Below are 14,892 nucleotides of genomic sequence, written 5' to 3'. Positions count from 1 at the left end.
TAATTAAAAAGCACGCCCCAGTATTAAAACATCTTATTTGATAGAGCTATTTTCTTTCACTTTTCCGTTTCTGGGGGACATTTTGAGTTTTCAAACCACAGTCTTTTGGTATGGAGGCATGAGATATGATTTTTGTTTTTGTGATTTTATGGTGTTTTTCCTTCACTTTCAAAGCTACTAGGTAAAGCGAGTACATTCTTTAAACCTCATATTGGCATTAATTTTTAAATGGGTCACGAATCGTAAATAGTGTTTTAAAGATGAGTAATCAGTTATCTTTTTTTCATTCAGCATATCATGTATTGTAATTGAAACTAACTGGGCTTTACATTTACCAGAAGTATCACTGTCACTTTTCTTTGATGCTCTTTTTCTCTATTTAATATCCACTCAATTTACTTCTGTTCCCACATGTGCTGGTATCAATCAGAAAAGTGTAAAAGTCTAATTCCAGTTGCGGCAGGTTTAATAGGGTTATATAAATATCAGAGATTGTTAGTTTGTGTTAATTTGACATCTGGATTCAGGCAGTTATAATCACAGTGGCCCTAAATAACCAATATCATCTGTTTTCCTCTCTGACCACCCTCTTATCTTTTGCAAGTATGGCTTTACATCGTTTGCTTTTATTCTGAAAGATTGTAGTCGGAAGTCTTATTGTTTTTGCTGCTAGGGTCACACTGATGTGCCCACAGAGAGACTTTGTTGTTAAAGCTGATTGTTCAACAGCGAAATGATGCTCAACACTGCTGAAACGGACATATAGGGAAGGTTCAATAGACAATATTTCTGCTCAGTTTCGGATTAGAGTTGAAAGGGACAGAAAAATGCAGCTTTGACAATTCCTCCCGTCTGGAAGCTGATTGGCTAAGTTAAACGTCGGCTCAGCGTCTGTCAAGTAAATCTTTGTTTTACGGTTGTTTAAAGTTGTTGTGTTTGTTAGTGAATATGTAGAATGAACTCTAACATCCTTGCATGCAGTGTGTTGGGGTTTGTGTGTGCCCAATGTGCTAGTGCAAAAAGTAAACACAAGCTAGCGAGCTAGCGCTAGTGAGTTTGTTAGCTTGCTGGCGTTAGCTAACAGTCTGGGATAAATATAGACTTAAATCAAGAATCTCGCATTTATTACATTTATTTCAATGTGTGAAACGAGTTTTCTTCATCTGCCCAAGTGGCTCCCTCGGCTTAGGTTAGTTAGGATATTGTTTACGTGTGCGTGTTTTGTGTATTGTTGGTTATGTTAGCAAATAAAGCCACTCCATTGTCCACTGTTTTCACCAACCAGTCCACAGCTAAGCAACTAAAACTTTACTGTTGACTGTGATGAGCGGAAATGCTGTTGAGTTTTCTGCCTTGTTTAACTGTTTTAGTCATAAACCAGTGGTATTTTAGTTACCAAGTTGTGTATTTGCAACATACCTTTAATTTAACATTCCTGTCATTTCTCATTGTTATTATTATCAGCATTGTTATTGCTAATAATAACAGTAGTAGAAATAACAGTAGTTTATCCATAGCAATCAAGTCCATTATATTTTCTGATGTCAATTGAGTCTATGATTTGGTGAGTACAGCCTCAAACCTTTTTTGCTGATTTGCTAACAATGGCAGTGTTTTGTGTGTTGCAGGGATAACTATTGAAGACAGAGCGCCTTTTTATTTCCCTCTCAGCTTCCCTGACGACGCAGCTGTATGATTGCAGGTGCAGCTCCGATATGACTAAGAGAAGCCCATCTTTTCAGCTGGTCAAGAGGTAAATTTTGGTTCTTATCATATCATCAAATCATATCATACCAATACAATATTTGTACAAAATTATGGGAAATTATTTGAATTTCTCTGGGCTGTCCTCAGCCTAGTTGTGGTTAAATTCAGGATTAAACCTGTGGTGTGATGAGCAAAATCATATGGTCTCTGAAACTCCAAGGCTTTGTCCTCATGTTTTACCAGTTATTCACATTTTAAATCAACAGCACTCATGTATTGGTCATTATTAGCTCACCACAGACACATCAGTACAGAGTTGGAATTCCTCCCTCACAAATTATCCTTGGCCAAGCACTTTAACCAAACAACAGTGCGGTTTAATTTTAGGCTGTTATCAAGTTACTCACAAAATTAACATTCATTAGTGACAGCTGACATTTTAAATGGTGAAAATGACAGCACGGGCAAAAACTGAGCAGCTGTCACCTGAATGCTTTATACACTGCTCCTTACAAATGATAATAAGCTTAGTGAATCCATTTGTTTTGCCAACCACATTGTCTTAACACTGTCAGAGTCACTCGTGTGGTGTACTGAAATCATTTTTCACACACTAAATGCAGTGAACTGCTTGCACTTTAGAGCCCAGCTTGGGTAGAGAAGAGCACTGCAACACTAGCAGGCTGAGGTGGACAAAACACAGCGGGGTATAGGATAGAAAGGACCATATTTAGATCAGGTTTATCCTAACCAATATCGATCAGCCTGGATACCAATCTTTAGGATCAGCTCAGCCATCTCTTGTCACAATTTTTTAAGAAACCAATTTAAGTGATATGTATTAAACCTGCTTGTTGTATTGTGTGTTTAAATAAATCATAATCAGATTTTTTTTTCAACTCTAAAAGGTCAACATAGGTGCCAGTAGTCTAGTATTGATCAGATAAGAATTGGGATCTGACTCCTTTTTTAATTGGCTCATGCCTAACAATATTTTCTCATATTGTGAGCTTAATGCCCGGCAAAGGTTATTACTAATTGTGCAGGAGTTCACTACATACTTACAGGGCTTCATTCCTCTAAACACCTGCCCAGCAGGTGTGCGTTAGACAATGTTAAGTGCTCTGGCAGGTGAATCAGAAACTTCAGACACGCTGTACACACCCAACCAGTTCTCCAAGACATACAGAATGTATTCACTGATTTTTCCTAACAGCGGTTAGGTACAGATGAACATTCCCATTCCGAAATGTGACAGGATGCTGAACCATCACTGCAGAAGGAACCCTGAGCTTCATGAGGAGCTCCAGATCCAGGCTGCAGTGGCAGCTGGGGATGTCTGCACTGTCAGGAGAATGCTGGAACAAGGATACTCGCCCAAGATCCGTGATGCCAATGGCTGGACGCTGCTCCACTTCTCTGCTGCCAAAGGAAAAGAGAGATGTGTTCGAGTCTTTCTGGAGCATGGAGGTCAGGCTTTGTCTTTTTTTTTTGTCTTACTGTTGTTGAGCTCATTTGGTGGTAAGCATTATGCCTTGAGATATTCTTCTCACTAAACACTAGAGGGCATTATTTTACTAGATAAAGACAGCCTTTCATTCACTTTGACATTAGTTGAAAGCCATTCAAGTTTTTAAAAAGTATGCAACATGACACACACAGGGTCTTTATCTAAAGGAAAAGGCCAATTATATTTACAGTCAATCCCTTAAAAATGTAACCTAGAATTATCTTCTTTCTAAATAACCTCTCACTGATGCATTAAATATTTGGAGGAATCCTTATCTTGTTTAATACCTGTAAGCATTCATGTCATCAACAGTTTGCACATGTTTGCAGTGTTGGTCATGTGAGGGTTAACAACACTGTTCATTGAAAATATAACACCACTGGTGTAGTGCCCGTTCAAAGGTATGTCTGTCAGTAGGAGCAGCTTGCTCGGCATTCATTGCAAGCAACTTAAAATACTAAGAAATCCTTTCCGAGCTGCACTGTGTGTGTGGTCAGTTGGTCTCATATGTTACTGCTGGAGTTGCCCGCTTCACTCCACTCTAGCATGTCTGTGGTGGCAGTGTGAGTGTGTCGTCGCTGTTGAGCTGCACCTTTCATAAAACCCTGGCATGTACACACGTTGTGAATTGTCTGGGTGTAGCCCTCGATGTGTAGTTCCGCCATTTTCTTCATGTCAGGTAACATTTTGAGAAGTGATGTTTGAAGATCAATTATCAATTAATCATTATTTTTTATACTGAAAAAGCCTATGGAAGGAAATGGGTTACTAAAGAAAGTGTTTTTTGATGAAAAATATATAATGTTGGGCTATTTAGTGCCACCAGTTTTCCCAAAGTGTAACTTGTACAAATTCAAAAGGTCCAAAAGATCATCATCATCAATTAGTTCTGCCCATCCCTGTTTGAGGCTTTCTCTAAAACAGCTACTCCAAAAAACAGTCAGCACAGCACTTAGGTCTTCAGCAATACACCTGTGATGTTTGAAGTTGATTGGATGAGCAGTTGTCAAGAAAATCATTGGACAGACAGAGACAGAAATTTTGCTGTGTAGTGTTATATGGCCATTAAAGGCAGAGTAATGCATCCTGGAGAAACACACCCCACCCCCAAAACTCATGGACATTAACAACTGGATGAGGAGGAAAATGGTGGAATGGAGTGCATCCACTTTTTCACAGCTGAAGCGAAACAAAAGTAATATAAAATGTCAAAGAAATTACTTGCACACAAACACAGTATCCACAACATGAGGGAGTAAAAACTAGCAAGAGTCAGTGGTTTAGGTTGTTTTCACAGAGCTACAATGACTGAAGACAGGCCTGTAGATTTGTAGCTTCCTGCTGACCACAGTCTTAAAGCACAACTTCAAAACATTACCCTGGTAATGTAAGTGACTTCCCTCTCACTTCCACTCTTTCCACTCTCCTCTGTACAGCTGACCCCACAGTGAAGGACTTTATTGGCGGCTTCACAGCACTTCACTATGCTGCTATGCATGGCAGAGCACGCATCGCCCGACTGATGCTGGAATCCGAGTTTCGCAGTGACATTATAAACGCAAAAAGCAATGATGGCTGGACACCGCTGCACGTGGCCGCCCACTATGGTCGAGACTCGTTCGTACGCCTCCTCCTCGAGTTCAGGGCCGAGGTGGACCCACTGAGCGACAAAGGTACCACGCCGCTACAGTTGGCCATCATCCGCGAGCGCTCCAGCTGCGTACGGATCCTCCTGGACCACAGTGCCAACATTGACATTCAGAATGGCTTCCTGCTGCGGTATGCCGTCATCAAAGGCAATCACTCGTACTGCCGCATGTTCCTGCAGAGGGGAGCAGACACTAATCTCGGACGTCTCGAGGACGGCCAAACCCCACTGCACCTGTCAGCCCTCAGGGATGATGTGTTGTGTGCCCAGATGCTCTACACCTACGGAGCTAACACCAACACCAGGAACTACGAGGGCCAGACACCGGTAGCTGTGTCAGTTAGCATGTCTGCAATCAGCCGGCCCTGTCTGGATTTCTTGCAGGAGGTCACCAGTAAGTCACACCAACACATTTTCAATCAACAGTTTAATATCATCATTGTTTTCATTGTTCATATTTTATACATATATATCCGTTTCATTCCAGCAAAGAAAGCTGCACTGTTTGAGGTATTTTTTATCAACATGTTTTCAATTACAGATAATAGTTTTTAGTGCTGGATTAGAATTTACAGATCCCCGGTTCTGTCTTGCCTTCAAAGACACCATGAACAGCTGCTGCAATGTAAACTTACGGTCCGCTAAAGTGTTTTTTTGTCTCTGACAAGCTCAGATTGTTATTAGAATTATCTGACAACATTAGGAATAGGATTCATACAGGAGATAGACCTGTTTATTAACATTAACATGACTTTTTCCAAAACAGAAAGTTAAACAATAACTCAAGCCAACTAACTGGTTGAGGTTGTGATATTCCAGGAGCTCCCGTGTTCTGCTTGGTAAAATTACTGTTTTTGTCAATGGAGTCTGGTAGTGATTGAGTTATCCTTTCAGTTGTCGACATATTTTATACATCACACAACAGACTATTTATTTGGCATATTTTCCACTAGACATTTTGACTGATTAACGTTTTTATTTTGTCATCTGATATATATCATCAAATTGCACAGCCTTATTTGCCTCCATAAAAATTTGCATGTTGCAAATCAAGTGTGATATTTAGTTTTGACGTTAATATCATACTTTAAGCATGGATACTAGCCAGTGTTTCATGCCTGTTTCCAAATGCTGCGCAGTACAGTGAAAAGTTAATGTGTTTATCTGTACAAGTGGGTGGGGTGTAGGAAAAAAGTCCAAGTTTTGTACAGAAAGTGATAGACCTTTTTATTGTAAGTTGAGAAGAGGCAAAAGTTGAGAAATGTATAGAGTGAAAGAGGGCTGCTTGCCAACACAAGGTTATAATGACCAGTGTTCAGTCTCAGAACAATCCCAGGTCAGAGGAACAGGAGAGCACATTACCTGAAGCATTATGATTTAGAAGGAACAATGGCTGCATTCCTCCACTGCCCCCTGAACTTTGATATCAAAGAGCTGTGCACTGATTCAGACAAGCCCTTTCAGAGACTTGAAACCATCAGCCAGATCATATATCTGCTGGGTTATTGATTACACCTCTACCTCCTGGATTAACTCATATGCCATGAAAGGCTCATCCCACACAGAATGACAGGCACCCTCACCTCTTTTCAACTGCTGCACACATCTCTGCTGCCGCTCCTCTTAGCTTTTTCTCCTGTCAGATACTTCAACATGTACAACTATACTCATACAAGGGTCCCGACTTGTATTTGGACAGTCAATTTTTTTTTTGTTCTATGAACTCTGCGGCTCAGCACTTAAAGCAGAGACTTTAATGTAGTATCCCCTATTTCAAAGTGAATGTGCTGAAGTACACAAGCCTGGATAATTCATGTTCTCTGGCTTTCAATACCAAACAGGCACTTTATTTTTTTAATGTATATGTATGATAACTCATAGTCCTTTTCCACTGCATGGAGTTAAGTCTATTTGATATGTACAACCCATAACCTGGGGCTTTTCATAACCTGAATTTGTAAGAGCCTTGTGAGGTAATGTTTTGTATGTACTTCATTTAAGATGTGAAAAACCACATACCAGTTTTGGTATGTGAGGAAAGTTAGTAGAAGTAATGTTGGTATTGATTTTCCTTCATGTTTACATGAACTTATGATGTATTGCTACCAATGATTAACACTGACAATGGCTAGTCCAGGATACGTTTGAATCGGTTCACGTTCATGGCTCAATTTTTACATGTTTTTTTCGAACAGTTAAATTTGAGCAGCATTTTAAGAACATTCTAAAGTCTTTATATCAAAATCTATTGTTAACAACCGAGGTGTTCTTCAGGTGGAGTGCAGATTTGTTTTGATACTCTGAAAGAGCAACAGGCGAAGCAAAGGCTTTCCTCTGAGTGTCCATTTTTTTCTGACCTCTCAGCTGGGACGGCGTCAACTCAGAGGTGACGTCACTCCCAGTTCCGACTTCCGATATAAATGGAACGCATAATCAGTATCACCCTCTGAACATGCCCAAATTTATGGAAACCAAAGCAGAATCCTGCAGTGAGGAAGAGATAATTGTAGCTGTTTTGGTATTTGGATTTTGTGGCTAACTAGGTGCTTGAAGTTCGGTTTTATTTGGTCACAAAAAAATAAATACAAAACAAATTTGTTGTTAATCTCAATGGGTCAGTTCAACCAGATCATAGGAATGCATATTTTCCCACTTAGCTGTACCACCATTAATTGCCTGCAGGTAGTAGGTGGAGGCTTTGCGATATCTACCCACTTGGATTTGGATTGAAGTTTAGTTTAAGCGTTAGAGTCCATGTAAAAGGGTAAAATGGGAATTTTGTTGTGATTTATTCACCTGCCTGAGATTATGTGTGATCCCTGTGGTAGAGGGAGTGTCTGTGGCAGAGTCATTTTACCCACATCGTGCTGATAACACCTACACACACATCACTTCCTGGAATGAAGGGGATTCTTCCCAAGTGTTTGCATACAGCTGATAACAGGACACAGAGTGATTTAGAGAACTGATTGAAGCCTCTGGCACGTCACTGTAAAAGTATACAGATGAACAAGGAAGTTTTAAGCTTCATAATGGATGTACAGTAATAGGGGTCAGTGACTGTGGCATTAAAAAAAACAAGTCAAAATGTTTTAAATTCAACACATGGGACTTTTTTATTGCTTTACATTATGGAGGTGTTTCTGATTTTCGGGCTTACCTGCACTGTGCAAAAAACAGTCAGTTGAATAATAAACAAATAAATAATAATACATTTTTTAAATAAAAAAAAAATAAACTTCGTCTTCCCAGATGTGCAGGTAACCACAGTCTGGCAGAGCCTGCATATTGTTTTTTGTTTATCTGCCATCTTTTCCCCTCTCTCATTTCATGACATGGAGAAACTGAAATGCTTCCACACATCAGATCTAAAAAACACTGAAGCATCCACAGTTTCAAAGGCTCGCCTCCAACACTGACGTCCGCCATCTTCCCTGTACTAGATCCATAGATTTGAAGAGGGAGTTAGCGGAGCACCAAGGATGATGGGCACGCATAGGACAATGGCCTCTGCAATTCTCATTTTGCTTTGCTCTACTCCACCACGGCTACAGTTTTGTCCAGAAGACCTATCGTTTGTTACCATCCGGGTCCACAGCAGGATTGAGACACTTTTGTTCTTGAGATATCGTGAAATTGACGATACTGTTATATCTCTAGTTCTTAGCACTCTTGCCAGTCCAACATTCACTAGACTAACTGTTGGACATCCGACATCAGGTCCACATTGTTTTTCACCCACCTTAACAGAGATTTTTGCAGCCAGGCTGTACTGAACTCCCCCCCTCAGACGTAATTCCACTGGGTAATAACAGTTTCTGTTCCTCTTTCAGGACAACCTCGGACTCTACAAGACATGTGTCGAATAAAAATCCGTCACTGCATTGGCCTTCAAAGCTTGAAATTCTTGGAGGATCTGCCAATTGCAAAGGTTATGAAAGACTATTTAAAACATAAGTTTGACAGTGTGTGAAGACGACGACGATAGAAGAGGAGAGGGTGACTCAAAACTCTCTGCTACCATTTATGAAGACTATGCAATCACTAAGGTCTGTTCCATACGTGATGAGGGATAGTTCGCCCAGTTTGTTTGTCCAGTTTAACACATAGTTCTCTGATTCAGTTTGCCATTTCAGCCTTTTTTTGGGGGAGATAAAGAAACCTTATTTGACTGCAGACGGCATTCTGTTTATATTGTTATTGTGCATGATGTTATCCTTACTGGCACAGATTGTCATCACTTGCCAATGAGTTTAATTTATTTCCTCTCGTCTGTTTTCACTGAGCTACAGGAAGTTAAACCTGATGTGCTGCAGTGATGATTTTATTTCTGGCTCAAAATGACAGTGTGAGCTACTTAAATACTGGTTAAATACCCTCTACCCTCTAAAAATCTGGTTCCAAACCTCTGAAATCACTGCCCACATCTTCAATTTGTTCAGTGACTGATTAAACAAATACCCTCATACTAAGCCCATCGACCGCTCTTTCCTACAGCTAGAGAAACAGTCAGAGCTTTGTATATGAGATAAGCAATGTGGACATTTTTTTCCCACTTAGCTAGGTAGCTATGTTGCTAAGTAGGACTTAAAATTGGGCTTAAGCTTTATAGTGTCTGCCCATTATAACATCAAAATACCTTGTCAGACCGAAACAGAAAAACTATTGAGTCTGATTATTAGTCTACAAAATTTTGAGGTTGTGAGTCGACTGGGTGCTGTAATAAGTAATTAGTATAGTAATTGGGCAGTGTATCTTTTCAAAAATAATACACAGGATTAGATCTACTCTAACATTGCTTCACATTGCTTTTTTCTGACAAGCAAGAATGACTTACACAGACTCAAGGAAGAGTATATATAACGCAGTTGAAATGACTTTTGAAGTTAATGCTTGGAAATAATTTGATACAACCAGTTGTACAGCAAAAACGTTCTGCAGTGATCGACCATATACCAAGTTGCTTTATTCATGTCAGCTCAATATGTAGTACATTTAAGGTGAGTGCACTGTGATAGAAGTCTGTTCTGAAAACACCGCATTTATCACTAAAGATGTGGTTTAAATACATATAACATAGTTTGTTTTGGATAACACTGACACACAATCGCTAGAAGCTGCAGTCAATGTAAATATGTTACATGTGCAACAGATATTTTTGTAGAATTTATTTAAGCAATGATCTCTGGTATTCTTAATGTATTTAAAGTTTGGATATAATATTATGATCTGTTTGGTGTGACTCAAATGTTTCTTTTTTGTGTGTGTCTGAGTTCAAATACTCAGTTGTACAGGAATCATTTGAAATCAAGTGTTTTATTTCTATGGCAGAAATGTTGGGTGCTTTCTTAAAATTCATCTGCATCATGCAGGTAACTCTGTTGTGGAGATTATACTGTGAATTTTTTCATTTTGACAATTAAAAATAAAATGTAGGATTTGGGGTCTAAATAATACCCATGCAACAAGATTTTTTTCTTTATCTCTGCATGTGTTTAAATTGCATAGTGAACTTACATGGCACCTAAAGTTGGTTTTCCTGAAATGTTGTGTTCACAGATCCATTCTAACAGTGTTCACCTGCATTAAAATGTTCATGTTATATTTTTCATGTTTTCCTGCAGCTTTGTATTGGGACAGTTTGTGCTCTATGCAGCTATACTGCAACAAATACCTTCATCCTGTTAACAAAAAGAAGAGAGTTTGAGTGGGTTAACATTGGAAAATGTAAAGTGAGGTTAGAGGTCAGGGGAGTTGTATGGAAGAGATCGTTTTGTTAATAACTAAAGAAAACTATAAAGATCACAACAGTTTGACAGGAACTGTCCTTTTTTAAAGGTTGCCCCAAATGCAGCCCTCTTTTCTCTGAAGGTGAAGGACACTGCCAGTGTGTCCTTTGATGACCGTTGTGGGAGAAATCTGGTTAAAGCTTGGGTCGATAAAGGTTTTCTGTGGAATTTCAAACAACAAACAAACAAAAGTTATGTTTACATTCAGTATTAGTCACCAAAATGTATTGTGTGCATCCTTGAAGTCTAGCAAACTTGTCAAGTGTATTTCCTTACTCATAAAACATTTGCAAAGCTGAAAAAGTTTGAACCCTGCAGTGTTTGCATTCAGACAAAACAGCCACCCACTCCAAGAAAACTGCTCCATAGCTCACTAGACATCAAAAATTCCACAGGATACCTTTAATCCAAAGCAGTAGTCTTAGATGTGATGATTAAAAACATTTGGACTGAGGACTGCATTCTCCCAAACAATCAAAATCAAAACAGCGTGAAATCACACAGAACACACTGTCTAGTACAGCATTACAAGTGCCCATAAAAATACACAGATAACACATTAGCAAGTTTATCTATGTTAGGTGCCACTCTTTAATTAAGTTTTCTTTTTTTAAGTGTTCTATAGTTTGCTTTTTGCTGCATTTTGAAAACATGATGTGAGTGGATGAGGAATCCCTGATTTCATTTATTTTTACTATTTATTATTTTAAAGGATCGTCTAACTTTTGAAAGATTCGGCCCAAGAGCCACAGTCTTCTGAAGGACACTATTTTATAGGCTGAAGAGGCTCAAACTACAACAAAAAAACAACAAAACCAGGACTGTTATCTTCAATTTAAGAGTTTGAGTTAATTTTTTTTTTTAATTAGTTATGCTAATGTTTTTAATGCAGTTGACTCAACTATTACTACTCATTCCTTTGCAGCCTCCTCCCTTTGACTCACTAATCATTTAATACTGCAGTTTTCCAAGATCTAAACACTGAAGATTATTCACTGTTGTCATGGCAGAATATTCTCCACCACGTTTCAGTTCTGTTCCATGTTCCATACTGTCCGTCTTTCTGATACGATACCATTTTCCAGCAGCAGTTTTGTATTGTGTGTGAATGAGTCCATTGTACATCGACTGCCTTCTCCAATCAGTTCCTCAGCAGACTTTGATCATCACAGTCAGGGAAACACTTCATACATCATCTTGTGTGGCTATCAAAAGTCTTCCACACCATAAACTACTGAATGTACAGATTATGCAGATTTTCAAATGTAAAAAATCAAAATGTGTGAATAAACTAAAGTTAACACTTCCGGGTTGTCAGCCATTTGTTTTTGTGTTGTTTGTTTGCGTGTGTGAATAACAGTGTGACAGAAATTATCTAGGCTGTCCCAACTTTGACAAAAGATGTAAAAATAATAATAATAATAATAATAATAATTTTTAAAAAAAGCGAATTGTGCATTGTTTTATAATTCATCCATGTCTACATGTCAGCAGGTGTAACACCTCAGTAAATCTAAGCAGATTCTCTACTAGGTCTGATCTCCTGGCATTTCATCAACATCACTGGAGAAAAAATAATTTTCTGAATTCTTAAAAAATCCTTTTGCCAGAAGCAACCGTACAATATAGTCACATTTTCAGAGATACAATATAGATATAAACATCTTAAGGGGCAGTCCAAAAAAACTAAACAAACAAACTAACAAAAACAAAAACAAGACCGAATAATGGCAATTGTTCATAAATACTGAGAAAATGGATAAATACAAATTATAAAAGAACTAACATGTTGTGTCCATACTTACAGGGTAGGGTTTGCAATTATAATTTAATGTACTTTTATTCAGATTCAGGGAATATCTCCTCACAGTCCACTAGCTGCTGCTTCTGTGTGTGTGCTGAAAAAAATCCAGTGTTTCTACACAGTTCTGGCTCTAGAATTGTGATATAAATGAAGTGGATCGGTGCGATCCATTCCAGCCAATCATGACGTTCATGCTCGTGCACAGGAGGTGGGAGGGTATAAAGAGGGCAATAGGAAATTCCTTGCATGCTAACGCTAGAGAGCAGAGACAGGGTAATAGCAAATAGGCAGCATGAGAGGGAATAGACAGAAGAGTATAAAAATGAAAAAGAAAAGCTATGATCAGGCCAGGGGGAAGACCCAAGTCAACACCAGTGCTGCTTTCCAGCAGTGAAGAGACCTCTGGCAGCTGAGAGGCCTGAAAATAGACGCCTAGGCTGCCAGGTGAGTGAAGGTTAGTAGGAAAATATTTAACACAGTAAACATAAACATAGAACAAACATAGTTTGCACTGTTTCACAGAACCAGTAGGTCAGTTTTGTTTTGTCCTACTAGGAGGAGAATGATGTGCACCACTGTCTGCAGCTACTGTGCTAGCTCTGAGAAACCTGTTAGCTTCACTGTAGCTAATGTAGCCCACAACCTAAGTGCTCCGTCACTGTTCACTATCTACTGTAGCTCTGTAAAAACCATCTAAACTACTCATTCTTGCATGTTGCAGATGCTGTGTTTGTGTGTATGTCATTCTTTTTTTATCACGTTTAATATTATGTTTGTTTTGCTTCTGCTGTGAAAAAACGTACGCACTCGATTCTGCCATTTTCCCTCTCTTCTTTGTTAGTGTTGGTTTCCATGGTGATGCGCGTCTGCGAGGTTGGGGGCAGAGCCTCTGAAGGATCACTGAAGGGAGGGCTGCTGTGCTTGAATATCAACAGTTTTTCTCAACGGTTAAATAAATACAGATATTTAATGATATATGATAGATATATAAAGAAGCGCTCTATATTGGATGGTGAAATGTGAAGTTGGATCCACTCACTGTGTTTGTGGCCACCTAACTGCCCCCCTTCTCTCCACTTTCACCCATCCACTATCCCTCACTTCCCCCCACCTCAAAACATATAAAAGCAACAGAAAGTTCTGAAAATGGCACTTTGTCAAGCATCTCTGCTGTGGCATTTCCCCTCTCCTTTCCTTATTTCCCTTTTCTTTATTTTCCCTAGGAATGCTGTCTTAAAAGAGAGGGTTTCTGCTTTCACCTCCATTTGTTCTCAGCAGGACTCAGTCAAACCCTGCACAGAGCTGGGGTGAGCTAATAGTGTCTGTGATATACTTCTGTCTTACTTTACCAAACATAGGGTGCTATCGTTGACTAGATCACTGGTAGCGTTACATGATAAAACAATGCCATCCCTCTGTGGGCCAGCAAGCCTTCAGACAGTAGGAACAATAGCAGCTTTGTCTGTACAGCTCTGTCTGCTGTCTAAAAATATCTAAATGGTTCTTACTCTCATATCTGATACAGCACCTCCATACTGTCCCACCCAAATCAAATATGTGCACATATTACTTATGATGGGGTTGTACGAAAAACATTCATGCAACTTGATTAGAGTCCCATGTTTGAAAAGTCCTGTGTCCAAGTTTTTTGGTGATTGTAATGTGAGAAAGGGAGCTCCTTTCTCCAAGTCACAACAGAATAATACACTCTGCTAATGTCTTTCTATTGTATTAGAAGAATACAGACATATTGGTATAATTGTTGATGTCTAAAACCAATAAGACAAAAAAAACGTAACATTATAAACACTTCACTCTCATCAATCTTATTTCCTGTAACGGCAAACAGCTATTTTCGGTGAAAAAGCTCAGATAAACCTACTTACTACATGTCCAACACCAAACAGCAGGCAGATGAAGGTAGCAACTAGCTGTTACAATTTTCAAACGAAGAAAAACAAAGTTTGACACCAGTGGGTGCTAATGTTAGTTAGCTAACTTAGCTAACGTTTGCACCAGTTAGCATCCGCAGGTCTTTCTTGCTATGAGCCCACATTTTTGTGTTTCAGTTGTCAGCTAAGGCGAATAAAGCTGGCTTTAGCTAGCTAAATTCTCAAAGCTAAGGTAAAAACAGATGGCCATATCTAGTTTTTTTCACAATTTTGGGGGAGCAGAGACAAGGACTGACAACCAAAACACGAAGCTGCGGGCTCATAGCAAAAAACATCCTATAAAGCCCATAGCTTATATCAGGGGTACCCACTTTTACTAGCTAGGTTAGCTGGCTAACAGTAGCACCTGCTGGCGTCAAACGTTGTTTTTTCTTGATTTGTTTTAAAATTGTATTGTTGAACCTGGAAACATTATTTTCATCTGTTGTGAGGTCATGACTTAATGAGTGAATAGACAGTCTTGGAACTTCTTGATTGCGCCT

General features: G+C 39.1%; 1 protein-coding gene across 3 annotated transcripts; it reads left to right on the top strand.

The window, feature by feature from the left end:
* Positions 1-649: 649 nt before the first annotated feature.
* On the top strand, positions 650-11,960 carry asb7 (ankyrin repeat and SOCS box containing 7). 3 transcript variants are annotated; one of them, XM_018692932.2, is made up of 5 exons: positions 650-898; positions 1,629-1,753; positions 2,987-3,177; positions 4,654-5,259; positions 8,699-11,960. In XM_018692932.2, the coding sequence occupies exons 2-5, from the start codon at positions 1,716-1,718 to the stop codon at positions 8,836-8,838; spliced, it is 975 nt and encodes a 324-aa protein (XP_018548448.1). In that variant the 5' UTR covers positions 650-898; positions 1,629-1,715; the 3' UTR covers positions 8,839-11,960. The 3 variants fall into 3 exon arrangements, with proteins under 3 accessions (XP_018548448.1, XP_018548446.1, XP_018548447.1); XM_018692930.2 differs by having other exon boundaries at positions 2,966-3,177; XM_018692931.2 differs by having other exon boundaries at positions 881-898; positions 2,924-3,177.
* Positions 11,961-14,892: the final 2,932 nt, after the last annotated feature.

Source organism: Lates calcarifer, linkage group LG2 (genome assembly GCF_001640805.2).
Source record: "Lates calcarifer isolate ASB-BC8 linkage group LG2, TLL_Latcal_v3, whole genome shotgun sequence".
NCBI lineage: Eukaryota > Metazoa > Chordata > Actinopteri > Centropomidae > Lates > Lates calcarifer.
This window is presented reverse-complemented; position numbering and strand designations above follow the sequence as displayed.